This window comes from Carassius gibelio, chromosome B7 (genome assembly GCF_023724105.1).
Source record: "Carassius gibelio isolate Cgi1373 ecotype wild population from Czech Republic chromosome B7, carGib1.2-hapl.c, whole genome shotgun sequence".
Lineage (NCBI taxonomy): Eukaryota > Metazoa > Chordata > Actinopteri > Cypriniformes > Cyprinidae > Carassius > Carassius gibelio.
The window spans coordinates 9,177,412-9,193,148 of NC_068402.1; the positions used below are offsets into that span (position 1 = coordinate 9,177,412).

The 15,737-nt window shown below is 33.7% G+C and overlaps 1 protein-coding gene and 1 long non-coding RNA gene across 2 annotated transcripts in view; one reads left to right on the plus strand and one right to left on the minus strand.

Moving 5' to 3' along the window:
- The window catches only part of il16 (interleukin 16), a 31,452-nt gene extending 16,189 nt beyond the window's left edge, over positions 1-15,263 (minus strand). Inside the window, exons 1-7 of the mRNA XM_052560905.1 lie at positions 15,114-15,263; positions 8,773-9,167; positions 5,680-5,792; positions 4,394-4,526; positions 2,733-2,843; positions 1,510-1,612; positions 1,049-1,197 (exon numbers count right to left, since the gene is read on the minus strand). Of these exons, the coding sequence (XP_052416865.1) occupies positions 1,049-1,197; positions 1,510-1,612; positions 2,733-2,843; positions 4,394-4,526; positions 5,680-5,792; positions 8,773-9,167; positions 15,114-15,126 (1,017 nt within the window). The 5' untranslated portion in view covers positions 15,127-15,263. The remainder of the gene's footprint in view (positions 1-1,048; positions 1,198-1,509; positions 1,613-2,732; positions 2,844-4,393; positions 4,527-5,679; positions 5,793-8,772; positions 9,168-15,113) is intronic.
- Positions 1,078-8,036, plus strand: LOC127961679 (uncharacterized). The gene is made up of 3 exons (XR_008154485.1): positions 1,078-1,264; positions 5,702-5,894; positions 7,723-8,036. It is a non-coding gene; the product is annotated as an uncharacterized LOC127961679 (long non-coding RNA).
- Positions 15,264-15,737: the final 474 nt, after the last annotated feature.

The window sequence follows — 15,737 nt, forward strand, 5'->3', positions numbered from 1 at the left end:
TATATATATATAATTTAACATTTTAACTACATTTATTATTTACATTTTTTACTTATATATTTATCTACTTATATTTACAGCAATATATAAATAAATAAATAAATAAATATATATATATATATATATATATATATATATATATATATATATATATATATATATATATATATATATATATATATATATATATATATATATTATAAACCTAAAATTATTATTTATAAAATTGTTAATTGATACATAGTTGAATTTAAATAAACAAAAACATTATTAAACCTTAAATTCTAAATTAAAATGAAAACTAAAAATATAAAGGTAATTTAGAATATTATTAAATACTCCAATAGTAGCTATAGGCCTATAAAATATATATAAAATATATCATATATGAAATAAACATATGTTACAGTGATAGACTATTACATTTAGTATGTTTATTTGTACCAGACTTATATTTTAAAATAACGAGAAAAATCCTAGCTGGGATACAAAACAAAAACAGTCATGACCATATTTAATATTACATTTATCTTACTTAAATCTTATAAGACTTGAGCTGTTCACGCAGAAGGCATTTTTACATTCCATTGCACTACTTGTGCATTGTTTTCTATGTAAACGCACTAGACGGAAGTGTTTTGCTTGCATCTTTAGCAGCATCTTGAGCATGACGTGGCATTGTAAAAATGCAGTGCCCAAATTAGTATAAGTTCAATTTTTTAAAAAAGCATTTTGAGAATTTGTATTTTTTCCCTATTCCACTGGCCAACTCAGCACAAAATGCATGTTGAAAAACAGTTAACGGTAGCCATTGACTTCCATAGTATGGAAAAAAAAAATATGGAAGTCAATGGCTATCATCAACTGTTTAGTTACCAACATTCTTCAAAATATCTTGTTTTGTGCTCAAACGAAGAAACTCACACAGGTTTGGAACAACTTGAGGGTGAGGAAACAATGTCCGAATTTTCATTTTTGGGTGAGCTATCCCTTTAATGTGACCAGAATACAGTCCAGATTCAGTTTTTAGCGGCTCTCCCTCCCTCACCTGTGGAATGCTGTGAGGGAATTCCAGCTGCTGAGAGAGAGACTTCCTGTTGCCGTAAAAGCCTGCGGTGGCGTGGGCGGGACACGGGAACAGCTCTGGCGTCTTCATAATGATGGTATCCAAGTCTCCGATCCAGTACGGGTGAACGCCTAAAACCATGTGGACATGTGGAGTTACATAAGATGCGCTCTCAAGGTTGGACGACGCGAACAGCATGTGAGTACAACATCATATGTTTATGTTAAGTAACACAAAAACGTTCACATCTCCTGTTGGATATTCTCAAGAGTTAGTTTATGAAGTTATGTAATGAAAAAGGCCGCTCTTCTTCAGTGCAGTGTTGCATGTGTGTAGTCAGCGCTTGAACTGGGACTAGCACGGTTGAGTAATACTATAAACAAATACTGAGAGATGGATTGGGAAAGTGCTATGACTCTTGTGTTCATGCAGGTTTGTCTCACTGGTGGAGTTGGAGCGAGATCTCTTGCAGGACGTCTCTTGGCTGCTCTGATCCTCGTTGTTACAGTTCTTGCTGTCATCGTTTGACACTTTAATAATTGGCATCTGCAAACATGCACATGGTATAAGGATGCTAGAGGAAATAGTATTCTAGAAATCATTTAGAAATAGGGCTGGGTGGTATGACAAATGTGACCCTGGACCAACAAACCAGTCATAAGGGTAATTTTTCAGAAATTGAGATTTATACATCATCTGAAAGCTGAATGAATAAGCTTTCATTGATGTATGGTTTGTTAGGACAATATTTGGCTGAGATACAACTATTTGGAAATCTGAAATCTCAAAATATTGAGAAAATCACCTTTAAAGTTGTCTAAATAAAGTTCTTAGCAATGTATATTACTAACAAAAAATACGTTTTAATATATTTACAGTAAGTTATTTACAAAATATCTTCACGGAACATGATCTTTACTTAATATCCTAATGATTTTTGGCATAAAATAAAAAAATGTTTGGTACAAATTGCTACAGATATACCCCAGCAACTTAAGGTTTTGTGGTGCAGGGTCACAAGTACGGTAGAAACGGTATGTGTCGATTAGATTGTACTGTATTCTTTATTTCAATGTGTATATATCAGTGGACATGACAGCATCATGTTATGGAGCAAAACACAGATTTTCTAGAGCAGCAAATCATCATATTAGAATGATTTCTAAGGGACCATGTGCCACTGAAAACTGGAGCAATGATCTGAAAGATTTAGCTTTGAAATCACATGGATAAATAACATTTAAATTGTATCCAAATAGAAAGGATTTTTTTTTTATTATTGTAATAATATTACGTTATATTGCTGTTTTTACTGTACATTTGTTCATAGAATTGCAGCTTTGGTGAGCATAAGAGACTTCAAAACCCTGAAAAAATTATATTAATAATAATATTCATATATTTAAAAGAAAACTTACTGCCCCTAAATGTTCAAACTGTAGATCTTTATATATATATATATATATATATATATATATATAATTTATATATATCTTTTTAAGATATAAATAACAAATAAGATATAAAGAAGGCAGAAACTGGCATCCATAGCATCTCCATTTCACTCATATCCTCTTTCGAAACCCTAATTAAGCTAAAGATCACAAAGATCACTTTGAAACTGCAGGTTTTCCAGCTGAAGGGAAAAACAGGGTATGCTCCTCACCTTCAAGTTATTGTTGTTTCCCATTGCCTCTTTTTCTCCATAAGTGTAGCCAAGCTGGTCTGATTCACTGACATTAGCGAACAGAGCTCTGCTTTCACATGGAGAGAACCCCTGCAGTACAAACAACAGATAAACATGAATGGGCCATACCAAACAAACCATGTACCATTCTGTGTCTCTTTTCCATCCTGAGTTAGATTAGTTTCTGCTGCATCTGAGATCTGCTCAGTATCTTGAATGGATTCTGTGTTGGTTAAAGTCTGTTTAATCACATTTGACTTGTGTACTTCAGATCTGCTTAAAGAGAGGATGAAACATATGCTTAGCTGCTTATGTGCGGTTTGCTAAGGTAAGCGTCATTATTACTAATACTTTACATAGGGTAAACCCCTAAACTTTGCTTGTAACTTGTCTCACGCCATTTATGCAACAGATTATACCTCAAATCATGTTGCTTTTGGCAGTGATTAGACATACAATTTCATTTGATTTTGTTTTTACATTGAAAAAGGATTCAAACCATAACTAGTAAATTAACGGTGGCCTTTTTTGACTTACGCCAGGAAATACTCACATAGTAACAATATATAAAAAAATATATGTTGTAAGCAGTGAAGCTCAATAAAATCTATATTTTTTTAAAAATTCAAACAAATGTATTCTTCTTCTGTATCTACTTAAAAATGTATTTCAAGGGCAAGAAAATAAATCACCAATCTTAGAATTATATATTAGTAATATACTGTATAGAAGGCAAAATCTATCCTTTTGAAAAAACTTAAAACTTTTTTTTATGACCAAAATATGTATTTTTAGAAAATATATTTTTAAATTATTTGAAACATTTTAACAAGTATTTTTTGGCTATTTTACGTATATTTTAAATATATTTGAAAATTTATTTTTTAATGCTAGCATTAAAATTTTCTTCGATGGCGCAGTGGATAAGACACATGCCTTTGGTGTGAGAGACCCGGGTTTGAATCCACTGTGAGACACCAATGTGTCCCTGAGCAAGAAACTTAACCCCTAGTTGCTCCAGAGGCGTGCAACCTCTGACATAATTAGCAATTGTAAGTCGCTTTGGGTAAAAGCATCAGCTAAATGAATGAATTAATGTACACCTCATGAAAATTGTTGACTTTCTTTTTATAATGGTTATCTTGTTTGAATAAATATAACTTATATCGCAGAACTATGAAGCAAACTGGTTCATTTGACTGAAAATAATCATGCAATGATTAAAAATGTTTCAGAGTTCCTATATTTTCCCAAAGCAGACAGTTTCCAGAATCCAGATATTTCTGAACTTCACTGATTAGTTCTTTGGAAAAAAGTATTTCTGTAATATGGCTGATTGAAGCCATTCTCAACTAAACAGCACGCTCATTTTGTTGGATTTTTCAAATTAAACAAGAACAATAGAAGGTTTGTTTCAGAGAAATGACCTCCTAATGTTTGTATGGTAATGTCTGCCTGCTGTCAGAGGCATAGCTGAGTTTGTGGGAGTGAAGGAGTTTGTTGGGATCTCGGCCGGTCGTCTGACTTTTTCATAATGCTTAGAATAGACCAGACCAAACCCAACCCACAGAACTGACCTCAGATCAGTTTAGAGGGATGTTTAAATGTTTGTAATGGACAAACAGCTGATAAAGTCTTACTTCAGTGCTGGTGGTTCTACACACAGTCTTCAGGACGGGCCTTTTCTTTGGATCAGCCTCCAGTTTGGTTTGATCGTTTAGAATCTGTCCGTTAAATGGGGCAAGCCTGTCTCCAAAGTAGACGTAAGTCTCCCTAGAGACAGAAAACAACCGAATATGTGCATTAAGGCACTTCTGTTTACCCTGTAATATGCAGAGAGTTGTGTGTATGTGCGATGTATGTTTACACACATGCATTTTTCATGGGAACATGTGAAGAGGACTTTTGTTAGAGGGTTCAACAGTAAGGATGGACAGATGGACAGTGAGAGCACTTATATAAATGATATAAGTGATAAATATAGTTTTTTTATTATTATTAATATTTTACTACATCTACTACTAATGATATGCATTATTGTAATCATCATCATTATCATTTTTAGTATTATTATAAGAGTTGATTAACATTTTATTGTTTAATTAAATAAATGTTATTTATATTAGTATTATTATCATTATTTTTATTTAATGTATATGATTTTATTTAGTTACAGCATACAACTCATTTATTATTATTATTATTGTTAAGTTAATTAACAATATAATTACTTTAATTACAATGCATTATCATTTTTATTATTATTGTTATTATTTAACTTACATAATTTTATTTAGTTACACCACAGTTAATTTATTATTATTATTATTATTATTATTATTATTATTATTAAATTAAATATTTTAATTTGTTTTAATTAATTAAAGTTTATAAAAAATACTGTTTAATTTTCTTTCATTTAATTTAAATAATTTGATTGTTAATTTTATTTTAGTTCCTCAATATGCTTCATTTATTATTCTAATAATTTTATTATTGATTTAATAACTTAAAAATCACATTTAAATGTAGAATGTTATTAATAAATATGATTATTATGTTTATGTCATTTTAATATTTTTATTTAGCGTCCTCTATATACTGAGGAGACTGCTTCATAAGCTTTGATTATGGTATGAACCACTATTAATAAATGTTATCGTAAATTTTTCTTGTGAGAAAATACTTGTAGGATTTACTTTGAAACTATTTTCACTCATAAATAATTGTACATAAACTTTAAGTCACACGTTGAATTAAAGATGGGATCACTGAAATATTAATTCTATATGTAAAGATAGAATTAAGTTATACATAAAGACTATAAAGATTGCTTCAGTTAAATTACCTGCTCATTTGACCCAGCAGAAAGATCCTTATTGTTGAACAACATATAGAGCAGTAGTCAGAATGAGCTGATTATTACCTGTGTAAATCTTGTCCGACAGACGCACCATTGTTGCTGGACTGAAGTTTGTTATCATCGGCTTGCAGACCCTCTTCCCGCGTAGCGACACACATTCTCCAGAAACTGCTTTCCTGTTCCAGAGGAGCCATCACATCAGTCAGACAAGGCACTACTATTCCTCTGTATAAAGAGCAGTTAACAACCAAAAAAAAGTCTACACTCTGACAGCTGAGGTAAATGTGACCATAATAGCTGTGCTTTATTAGACCATGAACCACATCGGTGACCTTTACAGGCCCTGCTATAAAGAGCTGCAATGTTTCACAGAATGTACTAGATGAGAGTTAAAGAGAGCAGGAGAGAGCAGCTCATTTTAGCAGGGTAAATTCATATGTGAAGGGCTAAGGAAACAAAAATCTTCATGATCGAAGCTGTCAAGTGCTGGTAAAATCTTCAGTCTCCTTATGCTAACATACTACTCATGCTATTTCTGCAGCATGCAGTATGCTTGCTGTGCACAGTATGCAGATGTTCTGTGTGCATGAAATATTCAGATGATCAATTGTGAAACACTGGATCCCACAATGCAGTATAGTTCACATGACCTTTCATTGTCAGTGTTATAAATAAATCATTTGGCTGTGATTTTTACATCTCTTTCTTGATTTCAACTTAATGGCACCTATATATATATATATATATATATATATATATATATATATATATATATATAAATAAATACATTTGTATTTATTTTATTTTATTTATTTATATATAAATATATATAAATTACTAAATGCTTGGATACTAAATGTTTGGATGTTTTCACAATGAGCACTTCCTCTCCTTGGTCTTAAAAAATGTCTGATATTAATTTAGTGACACTCTTATGGAAATAATATAATATTTTGTATCTTGTCAGTTATTACTCACATTATTACACTTATCTTTTAATCAAATGTTGCCCCAAATATGCAAATTAGATTTGTTTTATAGATACATTATATATAATGAAAATAAGTGTTTATAGCCATTTTACACACATTTTACATATTTCTTCTAAAAAAAAAGAGTAAAAGAATATAATAAAAAAATAATAGTTTATAAAGAAAAATGGTATATCAAATGATTCTGTTATAACATAGTTGATAATTATCTTTATACAAAGTTTGGTAAAAAAAAAAAAAAAAAAAAAAATCCTGGAACCTACAAATGTATTGGTGATTTAAACCTATGCATGTTCATTCATGTCTTTTTTATTTGTTAGTTTTTTTAATTGAGTCCCAATGTCCTCTAGGACGTAGCATAACTGATGAATGAAATATATTTTTTATTTATTTATGTATTGTCTTTTTTTATGCTCTAAACCATGTAATGACATGATTTTTTTTCCCCCTAAAAAGTTTTGCCCAGTCTCAAGAGGTTAAAACTAAAGAATTAAATAAAAAGATAATAGAGTGAATATTTATATAATAAATTACATATATATCATTTCTTGATGTGTTATTTGACATTGGTGCAAAGGATAATTTTACAAAAATGTATTTTATTTTATTTTAAATTATTATAATATATAATATATAATATTATAATATATATAATATATAATATTTTCAAATAATTGTATATTTTATATTATCTGTACCACTCACTTTTAGAAAGTGATATAGCATTTTTTTTTTTTTTTTATTCTGTAGTGTAATTATTGTGGCATTATCTAACTGCAGCTAAAACGAGCAAACAGAACCGTGGTTTGTCCTTTTTATTTATTTATTTTTAAGTTGGCTTGCCTTGACCAGAATAGGTTACGCCGTAAATCAGTCGTCTGACTATATCATTCCTTTCTGAAGTAGCACATCTCTTATTCATAAAGTCCCAGCTGTGCCATTGCAGTAAATGTACAGTAAATCAAGTAAATGTTACAATGTTGTCCAAAGGTCACAGGGTGTTTTATCAGTATGTTATGATTTAAGACTTTACAGGAAATGTCCTACAGTATGTGAGCTGTATGAGCGCGGCATTCTGTGTCTCTCTGTATCACAACAAGCTCTCTTTGTGCAGGGGTAATGAGTTGGGCAGAACCACAGAATCTCCCATCACACCAGCCATGTGATAATGATTCACTTCAGCAGGAGACATCCCTGTGATCCAGGGAGGCACGCCAGAACTAAGAGTGCATGGAAAACTTTTGAGAAATACTCTGGCATTCTCAGATATCATCATCATCATCAGGATTCATCAAATGTGAAACTAATGCATACAAGCCTCACAGTTCAGTACCGCTTTACAATGTTTGTATATAATTGTATATCAATTTTAGATCGAACATTTAACTGTATTTTTACATACACACACACGCACACACACACACACACACACACACACACACACACACACATATATATACATATATATATATATATATATATATATATATATATATATATATATATATATATATATATATATATATATATATATATATGTGTGTGTGTGTGTGTGTGTGTGTGTGTGTGTATCTACTTAATCATTTTTCTTTCCTTATAAGTTTTAAGCTTGACTTTTTCTTCATTGTGTAAACATTTCTTTAATATTGTGTTTGCAATGTACTATACAATAAATAAACTTGCTTCACTTATTATATGAACACTTCAGTGACTGGTGGACACATATGTTTTGTTATATACAATGCAAAGCAACACATGCACAAAAAAAATATTTTATATTTCATTCATGAATTAAACATGACTGGAAAGCAGTGCATTAACAACTTCTGGAAAGATCTTCCTAAATGATACATTAATAATTGTTAGTCTTAGATAGATAAACACTGTGTTTAATTGCACACCTCAGAACGTTCGTCAGCCAATCAGATTCATTCAATGGACCCGTGGTATAAATGAAGAATATTGTTGGCTCTTTGACCAATTGCACTCGTTTTAGGTCTGCTAAATGCATAATGTAAGTGTTCAGACATTTACAGCTACCCAGAAGTATTTACATTTGGAAAATGAGGGATGCAGGTCTGACAGAAGTTCCCCACTTCTGTGATGTCATCAAATGCAACCAATAGGCAAGCCCAGCTTCTGTGATGTCATCAGTAACTCTTACCTTGATGGAGAAGGACCTCCTCATGGTTCTCTTGGGGGACTCCTGGACCCTCTGAGGCACCTGGATGCTGACGCTCCTCGTCATGTATTTTTCTAAATTTCCCATGGACCCTTCCAGCGGGTCCCTGCGGTGTGTCTCCTCCAGCCCACCATCCCAGGGCTCACAGTACCTCTCTTCTGGACTGGACGCGTCCTCATTGGTGCTGGAGCTGCAGATGATGAGCGACCGTGACAGGATGGCCAGTTTCTTGGAGCGCAGTCCTGCTTTGCCCCTCTCCATCCTCTTGGTTCTCCTCCTGTGATGCAGCTGCTGGTGGTGGGTGTTTCTTAGAGGCAGGATGGCCACAGAGGGAGGTTCTCTCCCAGGATGCATCACTGCTAATGGAGGGGGCCGCTCTGCAGGCGAGAGCAATTAGGAAATTCAGTTAGGAGTCCTTTCTGCCATCCTCCCGTGGCCTAAGTGTTCTCAGAAATCACAGAGAGGCTACAGACGCAGATAAGAGCGCTTTTCTTCTCTGATCCATGACGGAGGAAAAAAGAGAAAGTATTGCCCCATGAATGCGAGAGTTTTATGTGTATGTGTGAGTATGTGTGTGTGTGTGTGTGTATGTGTGTGTTCAAATGGAGGGAAATAAACAAGTTAAATGGACTGCACGAACATGAAACAATTAAATAAAAATAATACATTAAAATAAAATTGAAATAGAAATAATATAGAATAGTATAATTATTTACTCACCCTCAAATTGCTTTAAATCCAAATTGTAAAAAGTTGTATATAAAACAAAAATATTTTCAGTACATTTTACAAGAAAATACACTGTACTTTTTTTTCAAAGTTGTAAATAAAGATCACTGAAGTACTGAAGTTTAAAAGGAAATACTATTTTAGTCTTTCTAAGAATTGCACTTTTTATTCAATGTTGCTTGCAATTTCTTCGTAATTGTACTAATCTGAGTGGAAACTGTTTATACACCTTTTTTTTTTTCAGTGTACTTCAAAATGTTGCATTTAATTCAATGTTACTTGCCATTCCTTTGTATTTATTTATGAAATTTACTAGCAATTTCTGAGTGCTAATTGTTTCAAAGTAATGCTGCACCTTTAGTGTTTTCAGTGCATATGCTATTATGTTTTCTTTTAATGAAGCAGAAGCACAGAAGAATGCATCATGAAGTTCTATTTCAGACAAACAATTGTTCAAAGTAACAAAGTCTTCAAAAAGGACAAAAAAGCACCATGAAGTCCCATAAACCTTGAGCTTTTTTAATCCTTTTTTTTTTTTTTTGGAGTTTGACAGATAGTCTCTTTGATCTGTTGTGAAAAATAAATAAAGATACTTCAAAATCTTTCCTTTTGAAGGAAAAAATAACATCATACAAGTTTTGACTGACATGGTGGTTAGTAAACAAAGACAGAAATTGTATTTTTAGTTGAACTGCCCCTTTGAGAGATTTTGAAAATTTTGATCTTGGTTCTTCATTTAAATGAAAGACTGTCAAGTTACTTTTTCAAATTAGAAACCCCGGGCTGATGTGAATCTCTCAACAGAAATATATTATCTGTACAATCTTGAGGAGTCTAAACCTAAATGGTTTTGTTGTTTCCTTTCCTTACAGGCATGTCGGGTTCCGTCATGCATTATAAATGACCGGCTGCACATACATTACCAGTTTTGTGAGATGAGCTCATATTCAGCAGACATGTGGGAATATACTGTGACTGCTTGAATCTACATGGTGATGTACTTTGGTGAGAATGATGTCATAGTCACCTGCTGGTGATAGTGAGCATTACTGCACCACAAATTGAAGATCTCAGTCATGCATTATGAAGTCCTTTTTTGGTATTGTCTGCAAGAAGCCTTGGGGTCTGAGATTCAAAAGATTGATTCTGTTGGGACGGTCAGTTAGTAAACTTTCTGCACTTCCAGCAGCTGTTTGATATTATTGCTCCCATTTACTTCTCAGATGCCACTTGAGTTTTGAAATGGGAGGGACAGTACAGACAGATCATGCAAATCATATTTTTATGTTACATAAATACTATTTATCATGGTATAAAATGATCTAATTTTATACTTCAGGCCTTGCAATGTACCACACTGACTGGCCATTGAGATATATCACAATATCAGAGATACACTATGTTTGCTTAAATATTGCACCATGATCTGTTTTGATACATAAATATGAGCTCTATTGATCTGTAGTTTAAGTTAAGCATTTGCTTATTTCCAAGTCTACATCAAAAATCTCAAACATTTTAAATGTCAATAATTAGGCCAGTTGTCAAACATCACAATTAGAAATATGTTTATAAAATAAAAACTGCAATATGACATTCAACGTCTATTTTTTGTGCATAAAAATAATTATAATTTATTATTAACATTTTATACAGTAAGTTGGAAGATTTAATTATTTTATTTTTATTATGATTAATAATTATTATTAGGACTGTGTAATTTTTGGTACATATAGTCGAGATTATGATTGTCATGCTAATGTGTTCAATGTTATTGCCAAGAGAAAAGATCTGTAAAAAGGTATACTCAAATATTTTCACTGATTGATTAATCGATTGAATAAACTTTTTTATCCACCAATGGGGATCTCACATGAGGGTGAGTACATTTTCAGTTTTTGGGTGAACTATCCCTTATTCTGAGAGCTGTCAAACATTTACTCTTTTACATCAATCACTTATATGGAAAGGCATCACCCTCAGTCTTATTCAGTTTGCTCATATAAGAAATATAATATTTCCCCCCTCTGAAGTCTAGAAATATTATGATCTCCACAAATGAAACTTTATGAGAGCAGATGTAGCACTACATTACCCAGCAGCCCCTTTGTTATCTCTGGCAATGATTGCCAAAAAAAAAAAAAAAAAATGTCCCAACTTAAAAAACTGACAAATGACCCCAGCACCACAGAGTGTTCTAAGGTTCTGGTGCTGGTGAGGTTTGATGGGGTAATTAGTCTACTGAGAGAGCTTTATCTGGGCTCGTTAGCAGCATGGATCCTGATGCAGTGAACGGTGAGACTCTGTTCCAGCACCTGGTGAGCTGCCTACATGCACAGACGGGGTTTTGAGTCATCATAGACACGTCTATGCTGCTGCTGGTGTAAATGGTGTTCAGGAAGGTACTGTAGGTAGAAACGCGCGTCAAAGATACAAAAGGCTTCATTTTATTAACACAATCGTCAATGGTACGTTCAAGTCATGTCGAAAGACCGTATTAACAAATTGAACGCACATCAATTATGCCGCCACAAATATTGTAATTATAAGAGAGAACCTCTGAACTTTCTTTAACCCTTGAGTTTCCGAGTTGGTGCGTGACGCGTGACAGTGAGAAAATATGGCGGACACAATAGATGCAGCGTCTGTGGCCCTGTCCCAAATTGAACGCTTAATGTGCACTTTCGGTCTTGCGGACATGGAACTCGCAGCATACTTCTACCCGACAGTCAAAGCGGCATTACATCACGAAAGTGCGGACTCAGAGGAAGACCGTGGGGGTTTTGGGTGCCACTTGGGACAGGGCCACTATTGATAATTTTGTTGAAATCAATGAAATTATAATTTTTAATTTGCAATAAAACTGTCTAATTTGCATGTAGAAAAATATGATAGTATTGTGCAATTACAATATAATATAGGCTAAAACCATTCAATTTACAGCATCTTTATACATTGAATAAAAACATAAAGCAAAAGCAAGGCTAATGCATATTCTTTATTTAGCGTTTTTCAATCAGGTTTGAAGAATACTGCTAAATTATTGAAAACGTGCATCGCATCTTGCTCCAGCTTAAACACATCTGATGACGTAATTATGCAAAGAGGACTTGAACACTGTTACCTTTGGTGTCAATAAACTGGTGCCAAGACATGGGAATCTTTATTTATTAATATTATTTTTTTTTTATCATGAAATTATTTGTTGGAAAATGATTGTCAGTTTGAATTATTTTAGACACATTGTATTGTTATGTAGATTTCTTAGTTTCCAACAAACGTCTAAACCTAAACAATCTCAATATACTCCTATATAATTATAATTTTAAAATAATTTATTTATTTAAAAAAGAAATCATCGTCAAGTGATTGCTTTGTGTAATGAACAGTCTCAAAGGACACTGAATAGCGCACATTCAAAAATGGCCACCTACATAAACGTTAACATGATATTGCGTAAAGTCAGCTTTGATGTGAATTTCCACTGGCTCTTCTGTGTCTTGAAAAATTGAGATATTTGGTTTTATCTTTTAAATGAGATGTAAATGTGACTGTTCAGTTCACAGAGCAGGGACCATTTAAACCTTGAGTTTCACTTTTTTTCCTTACATTAAGTTGTTTGGTATTCTGTTATTGTGCTTTTTGTCATTTTTGGAATAAATTATTGTGACTGCTTGTTTGACTAATAGTGATATAGCTACAGCAGTGTTGCAAAATAAATTAAAGATAGCAAATGCTTTTAATAATATGCTTAGAATTCATTAAACACCAGAAATACCTAAAATGTCTGGATTTTGGCATTGTTTTATTATTGACATCCTCTCTACAATCCATTCTCTTTAGATCCCACCTTCTCTCGCCCCATGATTGGTCGATCAAAGCCTGCACGCTATTGGACAAACTACTTTTCAGTCATTACCTTCCGAAAAAAAAAAGAAAAAAAAAAAGCCAAACCCTTGATATTTTAGGCCATTTAGAAATCCTGACCAACTCATTTCCGGGAACAGGAGAACATATAGTCCCCCTAGCTAACACCAAATTCTATTGAAACCCATTTTGAGTTGCGCTCCTACCTTTGTATGGAGTTTCAAATGTAAACAGCAGGGCAGCTCACTGTGTTTTAAAACAGAGCTTGTTTGTGGGGTCGTTTCTTTTCTTAATGGATGTCTGGATGAATCACTGAGATGTACTGGGTCATTCATGATGAAATATCAGCCTTGTGCTATCCTATATTAGGTCCGAGCAAAAGTAGCGATATATCTTCCAACATGTGTTGCAATCACTGAGATCAGCTCTCTGGCTGATAGTCTACATTACATCTATTCATTTAGCAGATGCTTTTATTCAAAGCCACTAACATGAGGAAACAAGCCTCTTCACTTTTACATCGATCACTTTTGTAAACATTTTAAGACCAGACTAAATTGTTTAATCTGATCCTAGAACAAAACATACAGTACGTTTCCTTCATCGCAAGCATCATAAGCATATTTTTAAAAAGTGAAAAATACGCTAAACACTTAAAATGACCAAAAATGGTAAGATGTAGGTGAGATGTTTTAATGGCACATTCCATCTATTTTGATGTCATTTGCAGCAACTGGGTGCAGAATATAATTGGCAGTAATTTTAGTTGCACAGTATGAAATTGATTCCCGTTTGAAATGTGTTGACTCAGCCATTGATGTAATGGCGCAGAGCCGTCATACTGTTTAGTTTGAAGACTTTTGAAAGAAAAATAGACCAAAAGCAACATTGGTTCATGGAAATTATAAAGTGACATGATGATTTCATAGAAGTAGCATTTAAATAAATCAATGACAATGAAAACCTTTAGAAAATGTGTTTGACGATTTGTTTGTTCCTGTTCCTTCCAATAATAAGACTATCAGAATCAACAACACAACTGAATAATGCATGAAACATAATGGTGGTTGCTGGGATGTTACTAGGTGGTTGCTAGGGTAATTGTAGCTATTTTCTCTCTAAAAATAGCTAGTTTAAAGTAGTCTAGGTTGCAGACTTCCATTGTTTCGTTTTCTCTGTCACTGTTTATGAAAGTGTAAACAATTCCTCCTTTAATCAAAAGCATTTGTCAGATCCCAGCATGCGGTGCTTTTTTTAATCAAACCATTTCCATTTTATGCAATGACTAAAAGCCGTCCCAGCAAACTCTGCATTCAATTACTCTGAGACACAACATTCAACTTTTTTATAATGGTAATAAATTGTACGTTACTCTTATAACTGCAGTATGAATCAGCGCATGTTATGCTTCCACTGATGCATTGGACAGATTGCATGGTTTAGCTGGGACCACGTTGATGGATCTGTCTCCATCCGATCTAATTATGACAAACATTAGCGTCTGGAGTTCAGTACAACATCAAAAGAATCATGCACAAGCTCTGGGTTACGCGTGCAGGGATTGCATGCAATGCTGTTCTCTCTGCATGTGTTTGGTTGATGCCATTTAACCCGACATGGTGAACAGTGTGTGTGTGTTTGTGTCTTAACATCTGTTTCTGAGCTCTGAATCAGGTGTGGCTAAATGTCGCATGTCAGTTTCCACCGAAGAGGAATGAAAGACTCACCAAAGCTGAGCATTCTGGCGTCTTGCAGTGAAATGGTCCCTGTGTTGCGAGTCTCGTCCTAGCAGTTGTTTGGTAGAGTACTCCAGAGGGAAGAAGCTGGTCAGTTCAGCATGATAAAAGTCCACCGCTGAACAAGTTCCCTCTCTATGCTCAGTAATGTCTCTCTCTTGCTCGCCCTCTCTCACTCAGAGTAGTGCCAGAGGCTGTCAGTGAGTTAAGAGGAGCGTTTGTAACTGCCGCCTACCCTCCCGTTCCAGTGGCCAGCTGAACACAAGTGCGTCTCATAGAGCTAGCCACCAAATCACAGCCCTCTTCCTGTCGGACAATTTCAAGAGAGAGGGACAGAGAGACTTTCTCCATCTGTAAGTGACCTCACACCTAGTCAACAACACACAAGGCTTTCTTTTGCCGGACACCAGAGAAGACTGAGAAGAGGATTTTTCTCTCTGACTCAGTCACTGCGATCTTAACAAATAGATTATTATAGTCGCATTTTGGAGATAAACAGATTTATATTTGGATGTTGAACATTTCTGTTAATATTTGCTGATGTAGATGACTGTCTTTATCCTTCGGAACACAAAAGGAGAACTTTTGATGATTGTTTATGATGCATACAGTGTA